Source organism: Haemaphysalis longicornis, unplaced genomic scaffold (assembly GCF_048455015.1).
Source record: "Haemaphysalis longicornis isolate Haplotype H1 unplaced genomic scaffold, Haemaphysalis longicornis Haplotype H1 scaffold_10, whole genome shotgun sequence".
Classification (NCBI taxonomy): Eukaryota; Metazoa; Arthropoda; class Arachnida; order Ixodida; family Ixodidae; genus Haemaphysalis; species Haemaphysalis longicornis.
In genome coordinates, this window is record NW_027526204.1 from 41,633,112 (window position 1) to 41,644,321 (window position 11,210).

The window sequence follows — 11,210 nt, forward strand, 5'->3', positions numbered from 1 at the left end:
TTCGCGCTGTTGGCGCATCATCTGTCTGAAACCTTATTGTTTGGCTTGGCTCCGGAACCACGAGCTCCGCGTTCGAGTGCGAGTATTTTGTGGTTGAAACACTGTTTCCAACGCGTTTTTCTTCTGCCATAGAAGAAATTTCGCCTAGGTATATTTTTAAATAAATGAGAAGTGCTAGTGGCCGTTATGTATTTAACCTTTGCTTAAAAAGTGCCTACATTTTCCTTTTCGCTGAACAATCTTCACAAGTATGAAGTATGCTACTCGCTACTAGGCTGAGTAGTTCGGATAGTATTTTGCTTATTTTAGCGTTTTGTTCAATGATGCCTTTAATTTTCAGCCGGGCGGCTGAATCGAAGGACGAACGGACAGACAGACAGACATTTTAGCGATTAACTGGTTCATGAAGCATAAAAAATTAAAGCCGTTCCCCTCAATGTGAAAGCTGTCGGGAGGGCAGAGCAGTGACTCGCCATAATGGGCTGTAGCGCCGTTATCCGTTATCCACTCACTGCTACCACCCCATGCAATTCAAATTTCCCGCCTTCGCAGTGCTCGCGCGCCTCCTGTATGGAACTGCGCCAGCGGAAGTACTGTACTTTTTGTGCTTGCTTTAATTTGGTATGCTGGAGCTGTTTTGCGTCATTTTAAACGCGTAACTTTTTTTTGCGCGGCCGGAGCCTTTCTGTGTCATTTCTAACGCGCCATTTTTTTTTCTCGCGCGGGCGCTTTTCCCGCTTATTTTTGTAAAAACCAACCTAACGAGCGTTCCTAACTAAATGAACGCGGGCGCTGCCGGTTAATTACGTATATTTTGCCTCAAATGTACTTATAGTTTTCTTTGCGCTAAACAACGGGGAGATGCATGACAAACACCAGCGGTTGACGAGTTTCGAACGCTCATGACTATATAAACCGCTTGGCTTTCGAAGCCTATGGGGTACGCCGCGAACGACAGCGCTACAACGGAACGACATGTTGCTCTACTTGCGTCCAGCGAGCGAGCTACGACAAGACAAGCGCCTTAAGTGCTCTGCACTTAAAAACATTGGTTGCCGCAGTTGCTGTCAGCCCTTAGGGAACAACGAAGGAAGGGGAACTGACTTATCCAGACAGGCGCGAGAGCAGCCGAGTATATATAATTGCGGCTTGTCAAGAAAATAACTGCGATCATTCACTTACCGTCTACTTTGAGCACAAGACTGTGCTTTGGTTTCAGCTCCACGGAGGCAGACCAGCCTGGAGCGCAGCTCGTCGGGCAGCTGAAAGTTCTCCTTCGTGACCGCCGGTAACAGGCGGGAACTGGAGGTGGGCTGGGCGCTGAAAACTTGAACGGCTTGTCCTTCGAAGTGCTCGTGCCACCGAAATCGAAGCACCCCTTCTTTTGCTCGGGGCTGAGGATTGTCGCCAGAAACCTTGCGGTTGCGCTTGTGGTAGGGACCGAGGAGGGTATCGTGGGCGCAGCGATCGGTTCAGTTGCGTCGCCCGACTGGGTCGTCCCGGCATCACCGTGCTTAGCTGGCGCCGTAGACGTAGATCTGGAGACTGCTGAATCCTTGGACTTTACAGCGTCGACGTCAATCTTGGAGGGGGTGGCCGAACACTGGCTTGCGGTGTCGGGCGAAGGATCTTCTCCTGATGCTTGGATGTCACCGCCGACAGGTGAAGGCGCTGTCTTTATAGAAGTGTGCTTTGTTTCATCTGGAAGTCCAGCGCTGCTCCCGTTACCACCAGTAGAGGCTTTCACCTGCGTAGAGCTCACGTCTGTCGAGGTCCTGTCTTGAGCCGCGCTGCTACTGCTTATCGGTGTTTGCACGCTCGCATTACTTGGCTTTGCTATGTCCACCGCCGTAACCGCGCTGGTGTTGTCTGCACAAACGGTTGCTGCTGGCTCGGGGATGCGCTCTGTTACGGCAAGTGAAAGAGATGTGGCGCTGACAGAACAACGTTCCAGCTTTCTGGGCGCATGCTCTACATCCGCATCAGGTTCATCCACGCTGGTGCTTTGTCCTGCAGAAGATTCTGCTTCTTCGGTGCCAGGCTGCATCACTACTGGGTTAGCATCAGCAGTTGCGGCACCAGATTTAGTCACGCAGGGGCTAACTTCATCAGAGGACGTCGCTGGATTGAGGCTAGCGTCTGTTGCAATTGGCTGTACTGCGGTTGTGTTGACAGTGGACGGTATCTCAGGCTCTGTAGCGACGTTAACTTCAGGAGTGCTGGTGTCGTCAGCTGAAGGCGGCACCGTCTTAGCGGGGATATGCTCTGTCGTGGTCTCTAACTTCTCTACGCTGGTGTTAGATCCGTAACATGTCGCTAGCTCGGAACCAGGCTCTGTTGCGGAAGCTGGCGGTTCGGCAGAACAGGGCGACTCGGGCTTTGTAACGACCACCCATTCGGCCTGGCTTCCGCCGCTAGATGAAGAGTGTTCACTCGAGGAGCTACGCTCCGTTTCCACAACAGACTCGGCGTCACTGCCGCTATCCTCAGACGAGGACTCTGTAAGCGAGTTGTCTGGCTCCGACTCTGCGTCACTGCCGCTGTCCTCAGAAGAGGACTCTGTAACCGAGTTTCCCGCACGAACATCCAGTTTTGCTGGGCTGGCGTCCTCAGCAAAGGAGCTTTCTGTTGTGACGTCGGTGTCAACGCAAGGTACTGTTGGCAGCTCTCCAGACTTGGTTGCGGTTGCCACACCTTCTATCCTGGAACTACCCGATGGGATGTCTCCAGATGATGCAGGGGTCCTTGTCAGGTCACTGGTGCTATCACTGGATCGTTCCGCAGTGCTGGTGGCTCCACTGTCCGCTGACGAGGACGTCGACGGCGCGGTATCTGGCGTCACGGTGTCGCCTGGTTCAGTTGGACAGGTTCCACCGCTGCTTTCGCCTACAAGCAAGAAAAAGAACTTCATTTCGCCAAATCTACGAATAAGCATCTGTTCATTCCCTTGTCCATAGCACTTTTTTCGTCTATCTAAAACACGAAAGCATTTTGTTCCTGTATACACAAAAGTTTCGATGACGTCATATACGTCACGGAAATGACGCCATTAAAAGGGAGCAAGCGTCCTGTAAAGGGTGCACCCCTGCACACAGGGTCTTCTTGCGGAGAAGCAACCTTTAGTACTAAGGAGTACATTATACTTAGGGTTGTTGTTCGTTTTCGGGTTTTATATTTTAACACGAAAGTGTTTTATGCCGCAATACCCTAAGATTTCACTGACGTCATATCCGTCACGGAAATGACGCCAGTGCACATTTGCCGAAGCGACCCTCCAGCGGAACGTCGCTCGCCAAGCACACCCACAAGACAGCCACAGACCCGAAAATCATGCTCAGCTGCAGATTTCGCTGCACATTTCACTTTCGTGTTTTACTGATTCCTATGACAGCAGAAGCAACCAGTTTTTTGAAGTGATACTCATTGGACATCACCTTGGAGGGGCGTACGCTATGACGTGTCTTTGTCGTTCAGAGCAAATGTTGCTACGATTATGACGAAAGCTGGAGGTATTTTTTTCGCTATCTATACATGTTATCTCGGTAGTTTGCGCTGGTGACAATGCATCAATACAAAGCTGGTCGATAGCTCCCCGCTCAACGTGGCGGCGCTGCATCCATTTCTGCGCTAAAAGAGGAATTCGTCACGCTCCCACACTGCGACAGGAGATATTTCTTCCCCAATGGATGGAGGTTTTCAAATGACCTTGACGCGTAATTTAAATGTGTGTCAGTGCGTGATAATGACTGGCGCGTTATAATTGGCTTCGCTGGAAAAAGACGCGCTGTTCTCAGATCCACGTAACCACATAGTTAAATCAGGAGCCTGCCATCAAAATTCTCATCGGCTGTGAGGCGCCATAAAGCTACGTGCACACTAGTTGTCGAACTTGCCGTGCCGACGGCCGCCAGCGGCATCGCGCCGCGCTGCGGGTGAAGGCTGCTGCGCCACGTCCCTGGCAGCCGTCGGCTAAGGCGTTGCGCTGCTGAGCACGAGGTGGTTGCGCTGCTGAGCACGAGGCTGCTGAGCACGAGACGTTACATGGTTCCGCCTTTCAGACTTCCGAGTCTGAAAGGCGGAACCATGTAACGTCTAAACGGGACACTACCATACCTGATATCCAGTGCTAGATTTGAGAAAATGCAGGGTTTAACGCGCCGACGCAACGCAGGCGATGGGGCGCGCCGTAGTGGAGGGCTCCGGATTAATTTTGAGCATCTGGAGATCTTTAAAGTGCGCCGAAATCTCGTACACGAGAAAATGTAGTTACCCGCCGAACTATGGGCCGAGTACTTCAACCCGCCGCGGTGGCTCAGTGGCTAAGGCGTTGCGCTGCTGAGTACGAGGTCGCGAGTTCGATTCCCGGCCACGGCGGCCGCTTTTCTGATGGAGGCGAAAAGCAAAAACGCCCGTGTACGAGATTTCGGCGCACGTTAAAGATCCCCAGGTGGTCATAATACGGAGCCCTCCACTACGGCGCGCCTCATCGTCTGCGTTGCGTCGGCGCGTTAAACCCTACAATCAATCGAATTGATCAATCAATCAAAGCTGAGTACTTCAGCCCTCCGAACGCGCGTTTCTGGAGATTAGTGGCTGCATAGCCATGCCCCCTGCTGATATCACACATCACACGTCAAACGTACGGCGCGCTATATATCAGAGCGGAGGTACGCGCTCGCACATCTCCGCTTTACCCTGGAGCGAACTTGTACTCCCGAGTACAAGTTCGCTCCAATAAACTTTACGCCTTCAAGAAGCCTGCGTCGTCCTTGACCACGCGACAGTTTTATTGCGCTGCTCTCAAACACTGCGTCAGTGTCCTCATGCAGACCTTGACAATTCGCAGCCCCAGAAGAAGGCGCAGGAGCCGGAGCCGGTAACAAGTGGGGACGGAACTGCTGAACCGGCACAATAAAAACAAACGCGCGGTTTTACGACGGAAACAAAATGCAGTAAGAATATATTTGAAGGTGATTGAGGGAGCACCGAATAGCGGGCCTTTGAAGCTGCATAGCGGCCGATTTGAGATAGTTGGATATAAGATAGCACTGCCTTCTTCCCCTCGTGGTCTCTCGCATGATACAACCCTTGACATGACGCTGCTGCTGCTCTTTTTGCCACTAGAGCGATCACCTTCAAATTGGTACCCGCCGCGGTGGCTCAGTGGCTAAGGCGTTGCGCTGCTGAGCACGAGGTCGATTCCCGGCCGCGGTGGCCGCTTTTCCGATGGAGGTGAAAAGCAAAAACGCCCGGGTGTACGAGCTTTCGGCGCACGTTAAAGATCCCCAGTTGGTCAAAATTAATCCGGAGTCCTCCACTACGGCGCGCCTCATCGCCTGCGTTGCGTCGGCGCGTTAAACGCTACAATCAATCAATCAACGGAAAGTTCGACGCTAGTGTGCACGTACCTTGACGCCGCGAACGCAGGCATGTATTGGCTGCTGGCATGAATATGCGTCGGCCTGACGTGCTCATTAAAGCGGCCATGAAGTCAAAATGCAACTTCAGTTCATTAAAAAGCTGTTTTGTCCTGACAGGAACAAAAACAATTTTATCGCCAACACCAAATAAATCATAGAGATATTCAAGAAAGTATATTCAACAGTGGCGACCCCATAGCCACTTTCCGGCATTTTTCTATGACGTCACTGAATCGTGTTTGTGCGATTGCCGGCCGCCCACCTAAAGCATCGCCAAGAAACATGACTGCGAGATTGTGGTGGGGCCTCTAGTCCCGTTTGATGGTATCACCTGAATGCTGTCACGCAGTTAAATCACGGATGAAAATTCTTTTAGTGCAAGTACATAACACGTCACCCGTGCCCATATTACGTCATTATAGCGCGAAATTTGAAAGTTGATCAATATTTTTCGCGTTTCTTCGTTAAAAAAAGCGTCTTTCGGGGCTGGAATGGAACTGAGTGAGCTACCGAAATCTGGTTCTTTCAAATAGAACGAAGTGGTATTTTGTCTTTATGGCCCATTTAATGTCGGACGCGCTTATCTACCTACATGACGTCCCCATGACTTCAAACCTTGGTGCACCTTGGTTTGACTTAAATAACTGGCTGTGACGCGTCATGCGGCTGAATGAGAAAGGGTGACGGTAAAAGGTAGAGATTTAGCTAGCTCAACTGGTGGCGCAGCATGGAGGATGAATGTTCTTTGAGGTTGATAGCTACTCGCTCACTAAATGCAAATATTTGATAGAAAAAAACTAGCTTTGCAAACATCGTTACACGTGGGTATTCAAAGCTGAGGCATCCAAATGCTTCCTGTATCCAAAACGTGTTTGGGAAACTAATTTTTGTGGCGCTGTCTGCCACGTATTTTGTCCCACCGCCTTGACATCTCGCGACAATTTTTTACGGCGAAGCTGTCTGTGTCTAGGATCCAGGAGATCATCTCCGGCCAGCGACAGCGAGCGTAGACCAACGATTTTCAGTGTACGGAAAAAAAATTATAAAAATAAGAAAATGTCCTAGAAGAAGGCTGACATCGCTCCTAATTACGTCTTCCCAGCAATGCGTATGTGTTAAAAGGTGAAGCCGACTTTAAAAAGGTGTGTAATCTTGGTTATTGTAAGCCGGCTTTCCCCCATATCACGTGTTGCGCAGTGAAGCACGGTCATCTACGGAGGGTGTGTGCTTACAACCCCAATTTATTCTCTCCACCATCGCCGCCTCTTTTCCAGGTGGTATTCATTGAAAAGTTTAGCAGTCAATTGCTTCGCTTGGCAACACTGGAAACAGCCACGTACATGGCGCCGCTTGTGCCACTGCTCCCGCACGCCGAATAAAAAAAAAAACACTGGTGTGCGTCGTCTGCTCCGTTTCAACCCGATTCTCAGTGGTGGTGTCAACAGAGATGTTATTAATCACACTCACATTGGACTCTAGGCATTACTTTGCGTTCGGTGGGGTAGAGCTTGGATCGTCCAACCCATATAATGGGCTTAACACGGACAAGTACTGCCATCCCGCGGAGCCCGACCTAACCAGTGACGGCGCACTCACATGGTTACCTGCATGCGTGCCTCGCTAGTGAATACAAGCTATACTCGGTGGCGTTGATACTCGCCACTCGCGCCGCCTCTCCCCTCCCTGACATTGCGCAATGCCGCGCGCTCTTCAGCGGCCACCTGTGCGGCGCACTAGAAACTGCGCCATGATTGGCGTAGCCACGCTATAATGAAACGTCACATTCTCTGCCCACCAATCATGTTTGCTTTTAGTCTGTGACGTGGAGATAGCGCCACGTCTTTATGGTTCAACACCATAGAAAATTACCAATATAGCTCGACCCCAACATAGCAGATCCCACCAGAGCGTACGAAAAAAAATTAGCTAGTAGAAATTTAAACATTTAAATTTTTTGCTGTAAAGTTTATATTTGGCCATACACTTCAAAAAAGAAACAAAATATTAAACAGAACACTGTAGCAGTGGCGTAATCATCATCATCATCGGCCTATGTACGCCCACTGCAGGGCAAAGGCCTCTCCCGTAGATCTCCAATTATTATAACGGTCCTGTGCTAACTGCGACCAATTCGTCCCCGCAAACTTCTTGCTCTCATCTGCCCATCTAACTTTCTGCCGCCCCCTGCAAAACGCTTGCCTTCTCTAGGAATCCATTCTGTTACCCGTAATGACCAACGGTTATCTTTCCTTCGCATTACATGCCCTGCCCACGTCCACTTCTGCTTCTAAATTTCTACTAATATGTCCTTAACACGCGTTTGTTCCCGCACCCACTCCGCTCTCTTCCTGTCCCTTAATGTCACAGCTATCATCTTCCGCTCCATTGCCCGCTGAGACGTTCTCAATTTAAGTTGAACCCTCTTAGTGAGCCTCCAAGTTTTTGCCCCGTAGGTGACAGAAGATTTTCGGAGTCCTTCGATAAAATCTGGGGCGGCAAAACCACCTTGTGGCAAAGCCAACTTTATTGCGAGAGCGCAGCAGGAAACGGTTGTAACTCTCGTTTCGGCGCAACTTTCCCAGGAATAGCTATACTGAAATTGGCCGATACGACGACTCTATCATTCCGAAAAGTTGTATTTACTCGCCTTCATTAGTTAACAGCGAAGTTGTGACCACTACAGAATTCGCGTCTGTTGTCGATACACAGACATCTACGAGAGGACTACGGTATCACGAAAGTTTCCCGTTTTAGAGAAACTTTCCCAAGAACAATTACACGGCCAGTAAGCCGGGGTTTCCTTCACTTGTCCTAAATAGTCAATTTACTGTGAAGTATATGTTACAACATTATTGTCTTAAGGTAGGATTCGCGAGCTCTTTTGTGCTCTCTAGGCTTTCTTCAAAGTTACGTCGACTAGTAGGGAGCACTTTGGTAGGACAACACCGCTCTCCCACTCGGCTATAACCTGAACATTACTGTAAGGGCGGCAATCATCAACCTCCCAAATGTGTCCGCATGCCGGTTCAACTGAGTGTTTCTCTATCTCTGTGTGGGCGTGTGCATGTAAAACTCCGTAATCGCACAAAAGAAAACAACCCGCACTAAAAAAAAAAGGCCAAGTGTCTATCTGCTAGCCTCGCTGCAAATGTCGCCTAAAAACTCCCTCTCCCCTTCTTAAGCCCTTCCCCTCTCACTTACTCTTGCCATAAACGGGGTAGAGCCATTTTCCAGCGTTCACAATGCTCGCGCGCCATGAGTTGGGAGCGGGCATCTCCTCTCTCTTCAACACCATTTTTAACTATGTTCCTGTTTTTTTTTCGTATTTGCTACCACACAAACCACCCGATGTGCCTTTATCATCAAAAGAGCGATAGTATCGTCGTTTATGTACTTATACTTTGTCTTAAACATACCTGATTCTTCCCATGAGCAAAATGATGCGTACAAATGAGTCATGCCAGCAGGTCAGTTTCAGCAAAGCAAAAAATACCTGGCCAATTTTAGCTGATCGACCAGAAGTTAAAGGGGGCCAGTATTGTAGCAAGAAGTATTTTAGGGGAGTCCTTTACGCCGCCAAAAGAGAGAGAGAGAGAGAGAGAGAGAGAGAGAGAGAGAGAGAGAGAGAGAGAGAGAGAGAGAGAGAGCCTGTACCCATGCTATAATTTATTCATTTTTTTCTGGTTTAATAAAGCCTAAGGGTTAATTGCTTCATTCGCTGTAATATGTATGCTGAAAGACACGAGATAGCGCCGAATTCCGAGGGCTTCATTCAAAAACATTTATCCCCATCCCCTTCGCAAAAAAAAAACAATAATAATAATAATTCGCACGAAAAAGAGCGCGAATGTAACAGACGATTCCTGAGTAATTACTGAAACTTCAAAATGAAGGCCACTGTTTGAGATTTAACTCCAACCGCCGGGGGAAAAAAAGAAACAAGACGAATACTTACAAAATATGCCCTCGGCAATACATGTAGCGTCTGCGTTTTTGTACCAGCTGTCCGTTCACCTTGGCATGCTAACGCACAAAAAGTAACAAAAGAACGCCCAGAAAATTTCGGGGCGTTGTGACGTTGAACACAGCGCCCCCCCCCCCCCCCCTTTTCGTCTACGCCTCTGAATGTAGTTACAGACACACAAACGAATTTGCTCGTTTAGATAGCCAAGAAAAGAAAGGATTAGCGCTTTTAAAAGCGACCTTTTAAATGATTGTCCCGTTCAGCGGAAATTCAGGAATACTATTCTGACAGAGTGTGAACGTCTCGGGAGGCCTTCTTGGCTGCGCAATATTCTATTCCAAATCAGCAACACCAATCTAAAAAATTTAATTACGACAAATATGTACCAAATAAGTGCCCGATTTGGGAAAGAAATCGTTTTTGCACGCGAAAAAGAAAACGCGGGAGCAACAATAAATGGAAGCCTGCACGCTGGACGCCCGTAGTAAACAAAGAAACATTTATATAAAGACGAATATTCTTAATTACGCAGGTCACGTACGCCGCAAGTGTAGTTTGCGCCAACTGCTGTTTTCTTTAGAATCAGCATAAAAAGGAAAATTCTTCACAGAGAAGCAGGGGTTAAAAAGATTATAACTGACAGCTAAATAATGCTGCCTCTGTGAAGCAGCTTCTGTTAAAACGTGCCCGTCAAGCACATCGCCTTTGTTAAAGCAGGTTCGATAAAACAGCTTCCAAGGAAGCGTGTTCTATTAAGCGGCGTGCGATAAACTATTTAAACTGTCCGGACCCCGCAATGAGGTTATTTTGGCGTGCATCAGTTTGATGTCACAGCATTTAAATGACGTCAGAGCGGCGGTTATGCGCACCACTCCCTGCAAATGTGCACCAGGCTTGACTAGCGCCCACGTTTGTGAAAGTGCACCAAATACGATCCCAAACAAAAGCACAAAGAGCATGGCGGGAGTCGGCCTCGCTTCTATAATATTCAGCTGAATTAAGCTCACAAATATAGCGCCTGAAACTCATCCACCGCACGCAAAAAGAAAAGGACCGCGTCCCGCAGGGCGGCGAGTAGGAAGCTCCAATAACCGAGCGAAGCAGATGCAGGACACACAAAGGGCGACGTTCGTCAACTGTCCTCCGGCGGCTTCGCGCCGTTTTTGTCTCTAATCACCCCTCCCGCGCGAGCGGCCAACAACCCCCGAGGTTATAAACACCAACTAACCCAGCCGCAAATGACCGCATTCTGAGCGAACTCAGATTCTCTGCGAACCGTTGAATAAAGCGCAAAGCTCCGATGGCAACACGGAAACGAGCGCTATGCTCGTGCTTTGCCGCCTTTACCGCCACCCGATTCACTCGCGCTAGCAAAAGAAAGACTCCGCCGAATGGTCAAATGGCGTCGCACTCACCCTTATCGGGGGACTTAGCGCCCTTGCTCGGTCCAGGGCCCATGGCTCGCCGAAGGACGCGACGACGGTGCTTGCGCCTCCTTGTTGATGGCGACAAGTCAGCGTGGACCGCAAACGGGGAGAGATCGGCGCGCTGCTGCCCGCTCCCGCCGGCGCGCGCGTTGTTGTGCCGTTGAAAACGCCCGGGCCTCCCCCAGCAGGGCTTGCAACTGCTTTGTACTTTGTACCGTGCTTCGGGGCTCTTCTCTTTCTCTACTAATCCCGCCCTCCCCGGTGCAAAGCAGCTGCGTGGGGGGAGAACCGGTCCCGCTCTCCTGATTTGCAGCGAGGTCACCGGCCGTTGAGGCTTTCGGACAGGGTCGCGTTCGTCCCCATCTTCGTTTATCTTTCTCTTTCGATGCCCTCTCCCGC

At 49.7% G+C, this 11,210-nt stretch overlaps 1 protein-coding gene across 1 annotated transcript in view; it reads right to left on the reverse strand.

The window, feature by feature from the left end:
• The window catches only part of LOC144159801 (uncharacterized), a 27,864-nt gene extending 16,961 nt beyond the window's left edge, over positions 1-10,903 (reverse strand). Inside the window, exons 1-2 of the mRNA XM_077691484.1 lie at positions 10,800-10,903; positions 1,183-2,886 (exon numbers count right to left, since the gene is read on the reverse strand). Coding sequence (XP_077547610.1) covers positions 1,183-2,886; positions 10,800-10,842 — 1,747 coding nt within the window. The 5' untranslated portion in view covers positions 10,843-10,903. The remainder of the gene's footprint in view (positions 1-1,182; positions 2,887-10,799) is intronic.
• Positions 10,904-11,210: the final 307 nt, after the last annotated feature.